The sequence below is a fragment of the Microchirus variegatus genome (assembly GCF_963457635.1).
Source record: "Microchirus variegatus genome assembly, chromosome: 18".
NCBI classification, from domain to species: domain Eukaryota; kingdom Metazoa; phylum Chordata; class Actinopteri; order Pleuronectiformes; family Soleidae; genus Microchirus; species Microchirus variegatus.
In genome coordinates, this window is record NC_139819.1 from 2091997 (window position 1) to 2111808 (window position 19812).

Genomic DNA, 19812 nt, shown 5'->3' on the forward strand with positions numbered 1-19812 from the left:
CACTTCCTGTGAGACTTTCAAAATAAACTCCGTGTTGTGGAAATACTGTGCATCTCCACTGTCAGGTCCTTTCCGGTTGGGCGGAAACGCACGCAGGGAACTTCAAAATAAAAACCGTGAAAGCATTTCTGACGGAAGCTTGTGTTGTGGATTTGTATGAACGACATCATAAAATGGAAAAACATTTATTTCTTCAGTGTTTTACGCTGCCATTTGAATAATATGTTGAATAACATATGTTTCCAAAGTGCACTACGTTGTCATATTAAGTCAACGTCAGTCTGCAGGAAGATGTAAATAAGGGCTCACTGTTTTGCAGTCAGTCTATTAGATGATGTAGGGATGGCTCGCTATTTGGCAATCTTTGTGTTTATAGATAGAATAGCTCATTATTTGGCAGTTATTCTATTGGTACTATGTATAAAATGGTTCATTATTTAGCAGTATCTATATCTTCTATTTATATTGATGTATTATATATATTATAAGATAAGATAAGATAGTCCTTTATTCGTCCCACAGTGAGGAAATGTCCAGTATTACAGCAGCAAGACAATAAGGATAAGAATAATAAATAATAAACATGCATTACCAAAAAGAAATAGAATATATAAAGTACAATATATAAAGATATTAACACTGACTATAAAAAAAGGTTTAAAAATAGAATGTAGAATGTACATTACAACCGGTCTGCAGAATATACACAGTATGCACATGGTATTTACAGTGTAAGGAAACAAGGCTGAGCTATTAAATAAGGATATTAAATAAGGATATGGATATTGCACTGATGAGAAAACTACAGTAATAACATTTGACAGTATGAGAAATGACAATATATTGCACTTAAAAAAAAATATATATTATATTTTTATTAGGTAAGTGTCTTGTACAGTAGCTAAAAATATTTTTCCTCGTCTTTAAAAAAAAAAAAACAAACAAAACGCTGCACCAGCCAGTCTTCTCAATGGAAAATCTTTTGTCAGCTTGCGCCCTCTGGTGGTAGACATAGTTACCTACACCTAAACGTAGCATCCTCATCCTCCAGCTGTCACTTTTATCGCACCCAAGCGCTCGCTCGGTTTTTTTTCTTTCGTCCGTGTGCGCGTATGAACATGTCACGAGCAGGAAAACCTCAATAAACTGAGCCAAAGCAGCAGCGATGATTACGTTTTCCATAAAATCACACTGAGCTGTGAACACACCCCGATATTGTTCTGGGGGGGTGGTGGGAATAATGGCTGCACAGGAACCGTCTCCACCATCTTCCCTGGAAGGAAACAAACCGGGCTTCCCAAAGAAAATCCTGGCCAACAACCACGAAGACAAACATCTGTGCAACTCGTGCCAGAAAATCCTGAGGAGGCCGCTGCAAGCCCAGTGCGGTCACCGCTTCTGCTCCTTCTGCTTCAACAAAATTGTGAGGTGAGTGCTGTCACGGTTGCTAGCCAACGAGCTAGCCCCCCTACGAGAAAACCAGACCCCGTTGCCAAACATCGTTGACATATCCATTCATTTAAACGGTTCCGTACCCGGTATTATCACAAGCACCAGTATAATAAATTGCGTGATACGGCACTGTTATTACAAAGACGTAGTGTGAAGTTCGGCGTGTATGTGGGTCCACTTATTACGATGATATCCAGATAAAATCACAACTTGTGTGAAAAGGCTTAGCCAGGAGAGTGAGCGCTGTCACGGTTGCTAGCCAACGAGCTAGCCCCCCCTACGAGAAACCAGACCCCGTTGCCAAACATCGTTGACATATCCATTCATTTAAACGGTTTCATACCCGGTATTATCACAAGCACCAGTATAATAAATAGCGTAATACGACATTGTTATTACAAGGACGTAGTGTAAAGTTCGGCGTGTATGTGGGTCCACTTATTACGATGATATCCAGATAAAATCACAACTTGTGTGAAAGGGTTAGCCAGGAGAGTGAGCGCTGTCACGGTTGCTAGCCAACGAGCTAGCCCCCCTACGAGAAACCAGACCCCGTTGCCAAACATAATTGACATATCCATTAATTTAACGGTTTCGTACCCAGTATTATCACAATCACCAGTATAATAAATTGCATGATACGACATCGTTATTACAAGGACGTAGTGTGAAGTTCGGCGTGTATGTGGGTCCACTTATTACGATGATATCCAGATAAAATCACAACTTGTGTGAAAAGGGTTAGCCAGGAGAGTGAGCGCTGTCACGGTTGCTAGCCAACGAGCTAGCCCCCCTACGAGAAACCAGACCCCGTTGCCAAACATCGTTGACATATCCATTCATTTAAACGGTTTCATACCCGGTATTATCACAAGCACCAGTATAATAAATAGCGTAATACGACATTGTTATTACAAGGACGTAGTGTAAAGTTCGGCGTGTATGTGGGTCCACTTATTACGATGATATCCAGATAAAATCACAACTTGTGTGAAAGGCTTAGCCAGGAGAGTGAGCGCTGTCACGGTTGCTAGCCAACGAGCTAGGTTTGAGTTAAACCCCCTGTGAGCAACCAGCGCTGGTGACCAAACGTCATTGAAATATGTTATTATGTAAGTGTTCCGCGGTCATTATCATCATAAGCACTGTTATGGAAAATTACCAGACAAGACATTGTTATTACAAGGACCCAGTGTAAAGTTCGGCGTGTATGTGGTCCACTAATTACCGCTGTATTTGGATAAAATCACAACTTGTGTGAAAGTGACCTGAGCTCATGGTTGCTAGCCAGCTAGGTTAGGTGGGTAGTTCAGCCCCTGAGCGCAACCGGGACTCGTTTATGTCCACAGTCACCGCTATGGACATTTATTACACATGCTATTGTTATAAATAAAATAAAATAAAATTATTATTAACCACTGTATTCAGATAAAATCACAAATTGTGTGAAGGGTTAGCCAGTTGTTTGTGCTGAGAGCCCGTTACCCAGGTATCATTCACATTTTTGTCGATTTAAAGTTGCCCCATTCATAATCGTCACAGGAATGGCTATGTGAAATAACTGTTTAGACAATGTTTAGCTATAAAAAACATTTTAAACATCGGCGTACTTTCGTAACCGTCTACTGTCTGCATTCAACAATTGTGAGGTGAGTGGTTTCGAGAGCTCGTTACCAGAGCTCGTTACCAGTCATCGTTCAAATATCCGCTTATTTGACTGTGCCACTTTTATTATGATCACATAAAACATATTGTGAAATTACAATATGCATTATTAATATTAATAAGACGCAATGTAAATATCGGCAAGCATATGATTCACTTATCACCACTTTATCTCAATAAAAAAACATTATCATAATTACAAACACCTTTAATTATTATTAATATCTGTATTATTATTATTTTTTTTACTCCTTTTTAAGTTCGGGACCACAGAAATGCAGTGCTTGTATCAAAGAGGACTTGTTTGAGGACCCGACCTCAATCCTCAAGCAAGGTGGTGTAAGTATATATATATTTTTTAATCATATTTTGTTTTCAGAGATTCTCGATAGTTGCCAGGTTTTGTATATCTGGGTTATATGATGATAGCGAGAGCCAATGTGCTGCAGTCTGTAGACTGCTCTGAAACTCTGTGTAAATCTTGGCAGCGCAGACAGTAAATGGAACAACAACAACAACAACAGTCCTGTGTCCCTAAAGAAAAGACCATATGTGCTTTTTAACAAATGGATCCAGGAGAGTTTGTGTGACTGAAAACGCCAACAGAAGCCACATGACGACGCACACACTGACAACAACAACTTCTGCTTCTCCATCCACATCATCCAGGCTTTTCCAGACAATGCAGCTCGCAGAGAAGTGGAGGCCTTGGCCGCCGTGTGTCCCAACGAGGGATGCACGTGGACCGGGACCATCAAAGAATTCGAGGTGCGAGCGAAAGCAGAGGACACTGGGGAAATAAAAAACGCGGAGCTCCTCGTCTCATATTGTAGAATTTAGAAGAAGCTCAGCAACACCGTGGCTAAATTTAAATTCTGAAAAAGCCAAAGTTATTGGCGCTGTAGGCAGTTCACGGTCTCTGATGTCATTGTTTGTTTGTTTGTTTGTTGATGTGCAGATGAGCCACGAGGGAAACTGTGACTTCATGATCATCCTGTGTCCGTCCTGCAAAGAGCTGATGAGAGCCAACGAGCTGGAGCGCCACAACGAGAGGGAGTGTCCGGAGAGGACGCTCTTCTGCAAATACTGCAAAGAGCCTTTCCTGCTCAAGAACATCAAGGTGACACTCGCGTCCTGTGGGATCCCCGGGATTATATGCTCATTTTGGCTAATCCTGTCCATCCTGGTCGCTCACAATGAAAATATCAGCATCTTCACATCTGTCACCTACAGCTCTAGCGCCTCCTGTCTTTGAGACACTGCCACTGTCTCCGAGTCACACGTCATAGCATGTCTCACTACTGACTTATAGAGCTTTCCTATCATTCTGTGTGGATGTAGAGACCATGGAACAGCTCACTATTTGGCAGTCAGTTCCTTGGTTGACGTATAGAACAGCTCACTATTTGGAAGTCAGTCTATCCAGTGTCCACGGATATATAGAATAGCTCATTATATGGCAATCAGTCTGTTGGATGTATAGAATAGCTCATTATATGGCAATCAGTCTGTTGGATGTATAGAATAGCTCATTATTTGACAGCTGGTCTGTTGGTGGATGCATAGAATAGCTCATTATATGACAGTAAGTCTGTTGATGAATGCATAGTATAGCTCATTATTTGACAGCCGGTCTGTTGGTGGATGCATAGAATAGCTCATTATATGGCAGTCAGTCTGTTGGTGGATGCATAGAATAGCTCATTATATGGCAGTCAGTCTGTTGGTGGATGCATAGAATAGCTCATTATATGGCAGTCAGTCTGTTGATGGATGCATAGTATAGCTCATTATATGGCAGTCAGTCTGTTGATGGATGCATAGTATAGCTCATTATATGGCAGCCGGTCTGTTGATGGATGCATAGAATAGCTCATTATATGGCAGCCGGTCTGTTGATGGATGCATAGAATAGCTCATTATATGGCAGTAAGTCTGTTGGTGGATGCATAGAATAGCGCATTATATGGCAGTCAGTCTGTTAGTGGATGCATAGAATAGCTCATTAAATGGCAGTCAGTCTGTTGATGGATGCATAGAATAGCTCATTATATGGCAGTCAGTCTGTTGGTGGATGCATAGAATAGCTCATTATATGACAGTAAGGCTGTTGATGGATGCATAGTATAGCTCATTATATGGCAGCCTGTCTGTTGGTGGGTGTATAGAATAGCTCATTATTTGACAGCCATTTTTGTTGGTGGATATATTGTATAGCTCACTATTAGGCAGTCAGTTTGTTGCTGGATGTGTAGAATATCTCATTATTTGGCTGTCAGTCCCTTGGTGGATGTATAGAGTAGCTCATTATTTGGCAGCCGGTTGATTTGTATAATTGATCTTCTTATTCATTGACTGTTACTGTTTATTTTAATCTGTTTTCAGGCTCACGATGAAATCTGTCCCAAATACCCGATGATCTGTGAGGGCTGTGCGAAGAAAAAGATCCCCAGAGAAAAGGTAGAAATGCAGGAATATTCAAGTTTCAACGTTCACAATCTTTCTGTTGATCTCATGAACCATTTTAGTCAGGGATCAATTTCTTTTTTTTTCTTTCTTTCTTTTCTTTCTTTCTTTTTTATCTTTGTTTTGCTTTGCAGTTTGTGGACCATATTAAGTTCTGCAGTAAATTAAAAGCACCATGCCGATTTCATGTTGTTGGCTGCGATACGTCTGTAAGTAGAGACTTTTGTCATCATTTGCTTCACGTGTAACTGCTTCAGATGAATATAACACGTAGATTTATGCCACATAGAAATTCAATTCAAAAGTCAAACGTTTAAAATGAACAGAATTAGTTTGAAAAACCGCAATATTATCATTATTATGGGTTAGTTTTGCATGTTTTTCATCTTCATCCTCAGGAGTGTTTGTGTTGTCTCACCTGTGTAAGCTTAAATCCATACATTCAATATATGTCGCTAATCTCCATGCATATTAAAGGGTTAATTTTTTTTTTTGCCACATAATCAACGCTGACATTTCCAAGCATGCTGTGAAAGGAAAAACAGTTTTTAGCCACTTAACTAAAGGCTAATCTAATAAAATCAATATCGGATTAAGCTGGAAACTGCAGCTTTGTAAACCACTCACTCTCCCACACCAAACCCCATAGAGAAAATCGGCGATTTTAACTCTCGATGACACAGGAGCTGCTGGTCTACTGCTGCCTCGTGTGGTCACTTTATGTCACTGAGGTAAATCTGAACAAAGGATTTTAAACACCGAAGTCACAAAATAAGATGTTTGAACGCGGTGATGAAGGCAGCAGTGGATCAACAACTCCTGTGTGCTGTGATGTTAAAATCACTGATTTTCTCTATGGGGTTTGGTGCAGGGAGAGTGAGTGGTTTACAAACTGTAGTTTTAAGCCAGAAAAGGTTGTTGACGTGGTGTTTTACGATGTGTCGCTGCCTTTTTTTTAATGCAAAAATCTGAACTAACCCTTTAATGTGAAACTCTAGCTTAAGTTCTGAATGTTAACTATGTAGATGTGACAGTTCCTAGTACAGCACCTGTATCGTTTCTGTGGCACGGTCCCGCAAACGTCAACCAAAATCGCTCTGAATGTTCCTCTGCGTCGATCTCCCTTTGCCTTCCGAAGGTGGAGAAGGAGAAGCTCCACGACCACGAGCGACTGTGTTCCTACGAACACCTCAACCTGCTGCTCCATTTCATCATGGGCATCAAGGTGAGCCTGGAGAGCCTGCAGCCTCAGAGCCTGGAGGTGGTCAGCCACAGGCTGCACGAGCTCCACCAGTCGCTCAGGGACCTGGAGCAGAAGATGAGCCACCTGGGTGCTGCTGCTGGTGCTGTTGCTGGTGCTGTTGCTGGTGTAGGTGCTGGTCCTAGTGCTTGTGCTGCTGCTGCTGCTGCTGCTGCTACGCCTACACCTACACCTACACCAGCTCCAGTTCAGGGTGCGTGCGCCCCGGCACTGGCCACCTCCTTCACGCCGCTGCCCAGCGCTGCGGGCGCCGCGCTGGAGCTGCAGCTGCAGAGCGAGAAGACGAAGGTGGCCGAGCTGAGCCGACGCTGCCAGGAGCTGGAGCTGAAAGTCGGCACGTTCGAGAACATCGTGTGCGTCCTCAACCGAGAGATGGAGCGCTCCTGCGCCACCATGGAGGCGTACAACCGGCAACACCGACTGGACCAGGACAAGATCGAGATCCTCAACAACAAGGTGACAAAGTGACACACGGACCACACCAAGCAGTTGAGTGCGTACAATACTGTTCAAAAGTTTGGGCTCATTTGGGCTAATTTTTTCAATGAATATAACACATTTTGAGAAAGAAATGTAAATTTTGGGAAAAACAAATAATTATAATTTTTTGAGAATTTTTTTTTTATTTGAGAAAAAAATTTAAATTTTGAGAAAAATATGTAAATTAATTTTTTTAATTATCTTATTTTTGAAAAAGAAAGCACTTTTTTCAATGAATATAACACATTTTGAGAAAAAAATTTTTTTTTTGAGAAAAATAAATACATTTTGAGAAAAATAAATAAATTTTAAGAAAAAAAAAAAAATTTTGAGAGAAAAATAAAACATTGAGAAAAAAATTAAATTTTGAGAAAAAAAATTAAATTTTGAAATTTTTTTTTTAATTTTGAGAAAAAAAATGTAAATTTTGAGAAAAAATAAATAAATTTGAGAAAAAAAATTTTTTTTGAGAAAAATAAATAAATTTTGAGAAAAAAAATTAAATTTTGAGAAAAAAAATTAAATTTTGAGAAAAAAAATTAAATTTTGAGAAAAAAAATTAAATTTTGAGAAAAAAAATTAAATTTTGAGAAAAAAAAATACATTTTGAGAAAAAAAAAAAAATTTTGAGAGAAAAAAATTAAATTTTGAGAAAACATTTTTTTTAATTTCCTTATTTTTGGAGTGAAAGCACTTTTTTCAATGAATATAACTTTTGCGAATTTTTTTTTTTTTGAGAAAATCGTATAGGTGACCCCAAACATTTGAACAGTAGTGTAGATGCACGATACGTGGCTACGTGCTAAGCTAAGTGAAGCGCTTGTGTGCTGCTGTGCCGCAGGTTCGTCAGCTGGAGAGAACCGTGAGCCTCAGAGACCTGTCCATCGTGGAGATGGAGGGGAAAATGAGGGAAATGTGCGCGGCCACGTACGAAGGCATCTTCGTCTGGAAGATCTCGGATTTCACCAAGAAGAGGCAGGACGCCGTGGCCGGCCGAGCTCCTGCCATGTTCTCTCCTGGTAAAAAATACTTTATATCACGTCTGATGACGACGATTTGTTTGATGTGCAGTCACGATCACAGTGTTTTTTTTTTTTTCCCTCCAGCCTTTTACACGAGTAAATACGGCTACAAGATGTGTCTGAGGATCTACCTGAACGGTGACGGAACAGGAAGAGGAACTCACCTGTCTCTGTTCTTTGTGGTGATGAGAGGACACAGCGACGCTCTCCTCAAGTGGCCTTTCAATCAGAAGGTAACGACGTCATCAAATGAATGAAAACACAACTGGTGCTGCAGGAGCGACGGCTCATTCGCTCCGGTCTCCTCTCGTTCCTCCTCTCCTCTCAGGTCACGCTGATGCTTCTCGACCAGAACAACCGCGAGCACATCATCGACGCCTTCAGACCCGACATCTCGTCGTCGTCCTTCCAGAGACCCGTCAGCGACATGAACATCGCCAGCGGCTGCCCGCTCTTCTGCCCGCTCTCCAAACTGGACTCTAAAAACTCCTACATACGCGACGACACCATCTTCATCAAGGCCATCGTGGACCTCACGGGACTATAGACCAATCCAACCCTGCTTTTTTCTTTCCCCCGTTTAAATTATTATTATTTTTTTTATGACTAATAACCCAATAACATCATTGTCTGCTCTGTTTTTGCCAGAGATGTGCCATTTTCAGCTGGTTAGCCTAGCCGTTAGCCTATCCATTCATTTCTGTAGCAATCCTTAAAGCGTTTAATATATTTTATTTCATGAATAGCATCATTTAAACGATCGATTTGAAGAGAAACCCAAGTAAAAGATGGGGAAATGTCATTCCCTAACCTGTTTTGTTTCCGAGAAGTTAATTACCTGGGTTTAAAAATCCTGATTTACTCACTAAATTTAACGAAAAACATTCTACTGGTAGCTAGCGTAACTATCAAATGTCCCACAAAACATAAAAACAAAAATTCCAAAGAGAACTCTACTGGCAACTATGGATTTTCATAATCATGCTGCGTTCCATTTGTAGTCGGAACTTGGAAATTTCCAACTCCGCAACTCGGAGCAACCTCACATACCCTGAGTTAGCTTTCCAAGATGGCTGCCACCGTAGAAACACTGCTTCTTCTGTTGTATTTATTTCATGGCACGGGGATCAACTGGTATGTCACGCCCCAGCTCCGACTTCCAAGTTCCGATGTAAATGGAACACGGCAATTAATGTTAGCAACTTATTTGCACATCTAGCAGACATTAGCGTTAGCAGGGTGGTTGCTGATTGGGTGTTGATTCGGTCCCCCCCACCCCCCAACTCCCCAATCAAAAATACCAAGCTCCTTAGCATGCTAATTGCCACATTCACAAGCTAGCTGTTAGCTTTGACTGAGCTGGGCGGGTACACAAACACCATCTCTTAAACAACAAATTGCTTGTAAAGCAAATTGTTTTCCCATTTTTTCTTGTTCCTTTTCGTCTTTGCATTTTTTTTTTTTTAATTTAGACATTTAAAAAAAAAAAAAACTGAAAATACTGAGCCATTGAACCACTAGCTACGTAGATGACGAGCACAGCGATAGATCTTGCCTGGTCTCGGTGCTTGTTGCTCACTGCTGGCTTGTACTGTACTGCCTAACACGATTAACTCATCGTTCGCATTTAGAAATGTAGAGTTTCCGGGCGTGACGCCCATGTAGCCTTTTCTCGGACCGTCGCCCGGCTTTTTTGCACACGGTTTGTGGTGCAGTCGTAACTTTTTTCTAAACTCGTTTCTAAGTACGTTTACTGACATTCATGCCTCCAACACTCGAGTCCGTGTTCGTTGGTGATCATTTGTGGTGGTGGACGTTGTTTGAATTCCGTGAATTCTGAGTGCAGTATTTCATTCGTGAAGGTTGTTGGCGTGCGTTTGTGTGCTTGTTTACATGTCTCTGTGGGGACCAAGACCTCAAAGTCTGGGACTACGAGGACGTTTTATCCGGTCCTCACTGAGGATTATGGTTTGGTTTTGGGGGGGGGGGTTCATTGTAAGGATTATGGTAAAGTTTTCGTTGATGATCCGTTCCAGTTGTAATTGGAAATCCGTATTTCCAAGTTTGTTCATGACTTGAGAGGATGTTCCAGTTTAATTTTTACGAAATTAACCTCATAGAATTGCACCAATAGTAGAACTGTTTTTACGAGGGGCAGCCATTTTGGAATCCCACCTAGTGGTTTCTGAGGTTGCTCCAACTTCCCAACCAGGTGGCCTTTCAGTTGAAAGGTACGACTAGGAACTCAAAAATTCCGACTTGACTTTCCAAGTTCCAAACACAATTTGATTGGGTGTTCCGGGTGTAGACGTAAGTCGGAATTTCCAAATTTCTACTTGTAAGTTTCAACTGGAACACCCGCGCAAGTCGTGGTGTCTAGCCGAAATGTACAAGTTGAAATGTGGAAATTCCGACTTGGAAAGTCAGACTACCCCAAGTACCATGATATAGGATTCCAAGATGGCTGCCGCTCACAGCAACAGCAAAAGTAGTGAACACTTTGCGGTGGCCATCTTGTCCTATGTTGTGGTTTCTGAGGAAACATGACTTGCGGGGGGGCGTTTCAGTTATAGTCGGAAGTCGGAATTTCCGAGTTCCTACTTGTACGTTTCAACTGGAATGCCCTCTCGAGTCAAACTTGGAAAGTTTCTGAAACCTCAGAAACCATTTCAAGATATTCAACTATGGAACAGTTTGAGTTTTTATATGTGAAAAGTGACGCTACACCATTAGCGTGCGCTAAAATAAGAGTTTTGTCATCGACTGGTCTCGTTCGCGGTGGCTAACCACAGCTAGCCAAAGATACATTTGCATCCGAGGTGACGTGTAAAGGGAACGCACCGTCGGTTGTGATGGTTTTAGTTTATAAAGGTTCTGTCCTCACATAGATAAATGTAAACCTGTGTGTGTGTGTGTGTGTGTGCGCGCTGTTCCCCTTTACAGTTTCATTTTTCATGTTTATACATCGTTTTTCCCCCCAAAAAAACAAAACAAACAACCACAGTGATGTTAAAAGTTGCCCAAATGAAAATATAACATATTTTATTACAAATAAACATATATTTGCATAAATAGATCTCTTCAAGTTAAACTTAAGTGCCATTTTTATTTCGCCAGTCTTTATCTTTTATCTTAATTAAGTGTTTATTTGTTTTTTTTTAATGTTTATTCCTCCCTGATCTAAGCGACTAAGAATGTTTCCATTGTCCCTTTTTCACACATGAAACTAATGAATGTCACAGTGTTTTTTTTTTTTCTTTGTTAAATCATCCACCAAATTAAAGTTAGGTCAGTTTATTATCAACACCCAGGTTTTTTGGCATCTTCATCATATATACACTTATACGTACACACACAGTATAACATATATAAACACTGAAACCTGAGACGTCTCAGTAGGAAATAAAGTGCCAGTTCATTTCATGGACCAACAGTATATTTTTTTATGATTTCGTGATCAGCACATTCTGCAAATGATTGACAGCTTGAGGTGTGATTTTTTGGATCATTTTTCTGACCGTGTGCTTGAGTTTGATGTCGTGTTTGAGGAAGTTGAACATAAATAAAATAAAATAAAAAATATATACACAAAAATTCGCCGATTACTTTGTGTTGAAATGGTTTTAAATCGCGTGTTTGTTAATTAATAAAAGAATAATAACTGTAACTGACAAGTCAAGGTCTGTGCAGCCTCCGTCTGACCAGAAGATGGAGACGTTGAGCCACGCTGACACATTCAAACGCACAGTGAGGAGGTAAAATAACATTCATAATTGGTCTTATTATTATTTCTCTTATTTTAATACCTGACATGGTTCCATTGCATCAAAACACTACATTATTGACTCAGATAATGAGCTGAAAGTATGTTCATTTGTGGATTTTTATGATTTAAGTGATACAACGATAAACTATAGAGAAAACACTTTTCTCACACCCACAGGAAATTAAATCAAAATGTCTCCTTTCATTTTGTACAACCTCCTTATTAATAATAAGTTAATACATATTGTATGAAGTGTCTCTGTGGCCAGCAGGGGGCAGGCTTGTCTCAATACTGACATGAGGGATTCATTTATTTATTTATTTTCTTATGTCTTCATTTTTAATGTCCTGGTATTTGTTTAAACATGTATACTACTACTACTACTACTACAGCTACTGCTACCACCGCTAATAATACTACTACTGCTACTGCTACTACTACTACTACTGCTACTACTGCTATTGCTAATGCTCTACTCCTACTGCTACTACTACAGCTACTGCTCCTGCTACTATTACTGCTACTGCTACCACCGCTACTTATACTACTACTGCTAGTGCTACTGCTACTACCACCGCTACTAATACTACTACTGCTACTGCTACTACTACTGCTACTGCTACTACTACAGCTACTATTGCTACTGCTACTAATACTACTACTGCTACTGCTACTACTACAGCTACTATTGCTACTGCTACTACTGCTACTGCGCTACTCCTACTGCTACTACTACTGGTCCTGCTCCTGCTCCTGCTACTACTACTTCGATTACTACTATAGCTACTACTCCTGCTACTGCTACTGCTACGACTACTAATACTACTACTGCTACTATTGCTACTGCTATTACTACTACTACAGCTACTACTCCTGCTACCACTACTGCTACGACTACTAATACTACTACTGCTACTGCTACTACTACCACCACTACTAATACTACTACTGCTAGCGGTACTGCTACTGCTACTACTGCTACTACTACTGCTACTTTATTTCCAGATTTAAAACAGGCAACAAACTAAACTAAATATTTAAAATGCTAATTAGCTATGCTAATGCTAAATTAGTATAGCATGCTAATAGCCAATCTCCAGCTAAGCTAGTCTGTCAGCAGTCGAGTTGCACTGTGGGTAATGAGGTGGAGACTGTTATTTCCCTCCCCCCGCTCCTTAAATTGTATCTTTGTATCGGCAGAAGCGCTGGAGCGTCATGCTAAGTTGTTAGCTACTGCTACTGCTACTACTACAGCTACTATTGCTACTGCTACTGCTACTACTACAGCTACTGCTACTGCTCCTGCTACTACTACTGCTACTGCTACGACTACTACTACAACTACTACTCCTGCTACCACTACTGCTACTGCTACTGCTATGACTACTAATACTACTACTGCTACTGCTACTACTACCACCACTACTAATACTACTACTGCTAGCGGTACTGCTACTGCTACTACTACTGCTACTTTATTTCCAGATTTAAAACAGGCAACACACTAAACTAAATATTTAAAATGCTAATTAGCTATGCTAATGCTAAATTAGCATAGCATGCTAATAGCCAATCTCCAACTAAGCTAGTCTGTCAGCAGTCGAGTTGCATTGTGGGTAATGAGGTGGAGACTGTTATTCCCCCCCCCCGCTCTTTAAATTGTATCTTTGTATCGGCAGAAGCGCTGGAGCGTCATGCTACGTTGTTAGCGCCGTCTGTCAAGTGAGATATTTTTCTGACCTTCTCGGAGGAAAAATCTATAAAAAGAAAAAAAGATAAAACAAAAGTTTCACTCTCACTGGAGAGAAAGTTTCCATCCAGGGGCAACAATCACGATAAAACAAACCGTATGTGAAATAAGTATCAATAAATGTTCAAAGTATCGGGAGATTTGTTACAACATCTGCGAGAAATTTTGTATTCTAGCGTTTATTTTGTGGGGGGGGGGGGGGGGGGGGGGGGGGGGGGGATTGAAGTGAGGCCGCGTTCGTATATATATTGAGTTTTATGATCTCATTTTCTTTGCTGTCTGCAGAGGCAAAGATAAAGCGCTTTGTACTCGGCTCGTCTGTTTGTGCTCCACACAATCACCGACTGTTATTGCTTTTATGGGCCGTTGATAAAAAGCCAACGCACGGCGCTGTTTTCCGCGCTCCGTTTGTCTTCGGGCTCGGCAGCTGCTTTAACGCTCAGTGGAAACCGTGGCTGCTGCGGATCTGGCTGTTTCTACCTGCTGGGATGGAAAAAAAAGTTACCTGAACTTTCTCAACTCTCTCCCACACACACTGACCCTTTCAACTGCTGCTGCACACCGGACCTGGATGTTCCTGAGAGTTTTCAGAAGAAAAATGTTCACGCTAATGAGACGATTCATCGTCCACTTCACAGTGTTTCAAATTTAAAACTTAACCTAAATCCCAAATGTATGAGTAAGAGGGCCATAATGAAAAAATATGTTCGATTTGGATGAATAAAGTCATAATATTACAAAGAAATTATGAAATTGGTATTTTACAAGTAAAAAGATGTAATTTTACAATTAAAAAGTAAATAAAGTAAAGTTGTAATTTTTACGAATAAAACTTGTACTTTTACAAAAATAAAATTGCAATCTTACAAAAATAATGTTGTAACTTTACAGGTAAGAATTTGTGATATAAACATAAAATTGGCATTTTATAAGTTAAAAGATGTACTTTTACAATTAAAAAGTTGTCATTTTTACGAATAAAATGTGTACAAAAACAAAATTGCAATATTACAAGAATAAAGTTGTAATTTTACAGGTAAGAATTTGTGATAGAAACATAAAATTGGCATTTTACAAGTTAAAAGATGTACTTTTACAATTAAAAGTTGCAATTTTTACAAATAAAATATTGTATTGTAATATTGTTATATTACAAAAATAAAATTGCAATATTACAAGAATAAAGTTGTAATTTTACAAGTAAAAAATAATATTACAGGAATAAAGTAGTAATTTTATGGATAAAAAGTTGTAATATTACAAGTAAAAGGTAGTAGTTTCATGGGTAAAAAAAGAGTTCTAATTATACAAATAAAAGTTGTAATATGTGTAATAATGTCAATAATAAAAGAATTAAAGTCGTCATTTTTACAAATAAAAAGTTCGTAATGACTAAATCCTGAATTTAGTAGAGAAGAAATTGGTGCAACCCCAACCTGTCGGCTAACTTTTGGCTAAATTTGAGCTAACCTTTAGCTAATACTAACTGTTGACTGGTGTTTGGCTAACTGTTACTGGTTAACCTTTAGATAGCTGTTGGCTAACTTTTAACTAACTTTTAGATCAACTTTTTATGTAGCTTTCAGATAACTTCAACTAAAATTTAGATAACTGTTGGCTAATTTTAGAAAATAACTTTAAGATAGAAGTTGGCTAACTTTTGAACTAACCTTTAGATAGCTTTTGGCTAACTATGAATACATTTTTCGATAGCTTTTGGATCACTTGTAACTAACTAACTTTTAGAAAAGCTTGTGGCTAATATTGAAACAAACTTTTAGAAAGCTTTTGGCTGACCTTTGGCTAATTTTGAAGCTAACTCTTGGCTAAACCTCCTGTTCGTTGCTGACGTTAACTTTGTGGATTCGTGGAAACGTTTCCCTTTGATTTACAGTCAGACTTGATGATGTCACAGAGCAAACACGCCAGCCTGTGATTAGCATGAAGCTCATGGCTAAACACCTCCTCAGATGATGTTGGTTGCTATGGCGGCGGAAGCAAAATTGACTGTATTTTCTCTATTTATTGAAGTTTCCCTTAATGTTTCCATGACTTCTCTGCTTCCTGGTCCTAGGATGTGGTCTTTGTGTGGTAAAAAAAAAGCGTCTCTGGTCGGGGCCACCGTGATACCAACCAAACCAGAAGAAAAAAGGCAACTTTAAATCAAAGCGTCCACCAAAAACTTCAGCTGCCAGAGGGGGTTTGCGTCATGCGCGTGAGTCACACAAATGTGATCGCCTCAAGATGGAGGAGGCATGTGGCTCTGGACGCTCGGAACCCACACGGAGGTTGGGGTCACGTTGGAGTTCACCTCCACGGACCAGGAGAAGAAGCTGGAGCTGTGAAGTGTCTGTGACAGGGTTTGGTTTATGCTCCAGAGAGCGCGGCCATCGCAGGACGCCTCGCATTAGCGCGCACAGATGAAGGAAGTAGGAAGAATCCACAGGTGGCGCCACCTGACGTCATCGTATCTGAAGACACGGACAGCGCTGTGACGGGTGGGTTTCTCCAGAGGTCAGCGAAGGCGTCACATCTCCGCAGGGTTTCCTGAGATGATGAAGCAGGCGTCAGACTCCGAGGAGACGCTCAGCGGAAGCCATTTTTCATTTCGAGATGTTGAGACCGATGGAGTTAAACTTGAAACCGTTTTTTTGGTTAAAATACCGCGATGTTTCTTAACCTTCTCCCACTTCCGTCACGTTCACGGTCTAATTTGACCGATTTGACCCAGGAACTCATGCTATAATCCGTCACGCTGAGCATCTGCGGACGTGATATTTTCAGGTCTCAGGAGTGACTGAAAATTGGTTTTCAAGAAAGTCAATTTTGATCTGTTTTTTTTTCTTACAGTCTATTCTTAAATTGATTTATATTTTGTTGTGCTAACACTTTAGATTGGGAAACTTATTCACCATTAACTAGGTGCTTACTAACACGTGTAAGTCGCATACTAGCCCTTTATTAGTTATCATTAATCATCATTAACACCTTATTCTACCTCTATTATGACATGAATTAAGATTTTTTCCTACATAAGGTGTTAATACGTGCTTAAAGGTGCATTACGTAACAAATCTAAGCACGTGGCGCCACCTACCGCCGTCTACCAATCATTGCGGCCAGTAGAGTCTCAGCTGCCGAGCGACCACGGGTTGCCAGTTACGTTTTAGAAAACGAAACCTAAAAGGTTATTTTGAATTTGAATGCAGTAACCGTTTTTGGCCACATTCTTACATATGGCGCCTTTAATATTTACTAATAAAGGACTAGTATGCGACTTATAGCACCTAGTTAGCGGTGAATAAGTGTACCCTAATCTAAAGTGTTACCTTTGTCAAATTTTACAAGTTAAAAGTTGTTATATTACAAAATAAAAGGGTAATATTATAAGAAATTAACAAAACTAAACGAAAATTGAAGAAAGCTAAGAAGATTAAGCTGAATTGAACATATTTATACATAAGAATTTTGCTTGAAAGCTTGTTACTTAGCTTGTAATTCAAGTTTCAAGTGACCTTATTGACCCTAGAACACCATTGCTGGGTGATTTTCACCCGAGCAAATACATTTATGTGATTTTCATGAAAACCAAGTTTTCATCTTCATTATTATTATTATTTTTTCTATTTATTTGCACCCAAATTCCTAATTTTCCAGTAATTTTGGAGCATTTTTTATAGGGTCCCCTCGTTATGCTTTTCTTTCATTTAGTTAAAATAAAAGAACACTACTCAAATTTGTCATGTATTGTCATGTTTTGATATATTTTGATGACGAGTACTTTTTATTGGGTGTATTTATTATCTCGGGTAAAAATCACCCGCCGTTAGTGATGGTGTTTTGGATTTGAGCGATAGTGTTCTAGGGTTAAAACAAATTTAGCATTTTTTTATTCAAATTTCATTATTTTGCTTCTTCCAATCTTGCTTGCCAACATTTATTTTTCTTTTTAGGTAAAAAAAATATCAAACATTTCCTATAAACAAGGCTTTAAAGGTGCATTATGTAATAAATCATAAAATCCTCCTAATATGTCACAGAGACTCAGGAATAATGTTCATATAACAAACTGAACTCACCAACAACAACAGTACAGACAGAATATTTGCATTAAAAAAAAATATTTTGCAGACTGCAAATCATGTTTATGTTTTGAAATAATTTTTTGGCGTCATGTGGTGCCACCTACCGCCGTCTACCAATCATTGCAGTCAGTAGAGTCTCAGCTGCAGAGCGAGTTGCCAGTTACGTCAGAAAAGCGGAACCTAAAAGACGTCGGTATTTTTGAATTTGAACGTAGTGACCGTTTTTGGCCACATTCTTACATATGGCGCCTTTAATATAGGTTTTAATCAGTGAAACAAAAGACTCAGAAGCAGATGAAATGTTGTGATATATTGAAGAATATATAACATGACTGTGGAGGATGATATACAGTGACTCTGACACTGCTGCAGAAAAAAAAAATGAAATGAGAAGAAACAGCGGGAGGTTTTTCATTTTCTCCAGAGGAGAAACCTCCTGCTGAGGATCTGCAGCTCTGCAACACTGACCGTCACTTAGAGAAAATACTTTCAGAGGGAAAAAATAAGATAAAATAGCTCCCTGGATTTTTCCTCCTACTGAGACGGACTTTCATGATTCTTACGTCGAGCTCCACGGGATCTTCTGTGCGAGGTGAGACTTTTGTCCGTGACTCTGAATCCACACCATTTTTCACATTTCACGACACTGACGGAAGAACGGAGGACGTCGTCGATCAGCGAAAAGACAATCTGACGCCACGCGATAACACATTTACGTCCAGATTGTTCATTATTCAGGGGGGTCACGGCTCACACTTTATGAATCACTGATCAACAACAAGGTCAACGGTGGGTTTAGGATGAATATTTAATAAACTAGTATGTGATCTTTTCTGCTGACCGCTCATTTCTGCACTGATGACTCAGCTCATTTGTTCCTATACGCTATCATGTTCAAGGAGGTTCATGCATTATGTGTGTGTAAACATATATGTATGTGCTACCTCTTAGGGACCTGGATAAACACTGACCTTGTCAGGACCAGGGAGTCCTCATGGAGACCAGAACCTGGCCCTAATGAGGCAGAACCTCATTTCTGAGGAACTGGTTTAGGATGATGTGGATGAACTAACCAACTATTTGCATTTTTTTTTTAATCAAATGCTGTGAATTTTCATCAACATCATCATATCACAAGTCAGCTAATACTTCTTTTGGCTTTCCGCTAGCAGTTGGCTAACATTTGGCTAAGTTTTAGACACATTTTGGCTGATTTTAAATTAACATTTGACTAAATTTTAGCTAACTTTCAGGTTTAACAATTAGCTATTTTTTTTAGCAAACATTTGACAAACACTTTTGCTGTTTTGGCCAATTTAAATTTGGCTTTTTGGCTATAGTTTTTGGCTTACTTTTGACTATCTTGTAGCTAACTCACTTTAGGTAGTTTTGGCTAGATTTTAGCTAACGTTTGACTAAATTTTGGCTAACCTCCGACACATTTTTAGATAACATTTGGCTATAGTTTATAGCTAACCTATGGGTTACTTTAAGATAGCTTTTGGCTAACTTTAAAGTAAGGTTTAGCCAACTTTTGGATGGCCTTATTCTTTTTTCACTTTTAGATGTTTTTGGCTAATGTTTGCATGGCTTTTGGCTATATTGTTTTAGCAAACTTATTCTTCTCTCTCTTCTGTCTGACCTTTCGCTGATGATTTGCTAAACTTCCTGTCGGTTGTTGATATTATTAATCTTGTGGAATGCTAGAAAAGAGTCCTGGGACTGAGACGAAAAACGATCTTGATCATTGAAAAAAAGCTTTTTAAAACAAATTTTAACAACGGTAAGTCACTGACAGCAGCTATAATTGTAAAAACATTTCACAGTATTTTCTGGCCGAGGTTAAAGGGTGAATTATACCCTTC

At 39.5% G+C, this 19812-nt stretch overlaps 1 protein-coding gene across 1 annotated transcript; it reads left to right on the plus strand.

The window, feature by feature from the left end:
- Positions 1-1240: 1240 nt before the first annotated feature.
- traf2a (Tnf receptor-associated factor 2a) lies at positions 1241-8893 on the plus strand (the record flags this gene model as incomplete). The annotated part of the gene is made up of 10 exons (XM_083904959.1): positions 1241-1428; positions 3378-3456; positions 3787-3885; positions 4076-4237; positions 5503-5577; positions 5718-5792; positions 6722-7300; positions 8166-8343; positions 8431-8579; positions 8675-8893. 10 exons carry the CDS (start codon positions 1241-1243, stop codon positions 8891-8893), a joined length of 1803 nt encoding a protein of 600 aa, XP_083761085.1.
- Positions 8894-19812: the final 10919 nt, after the last annotated feature.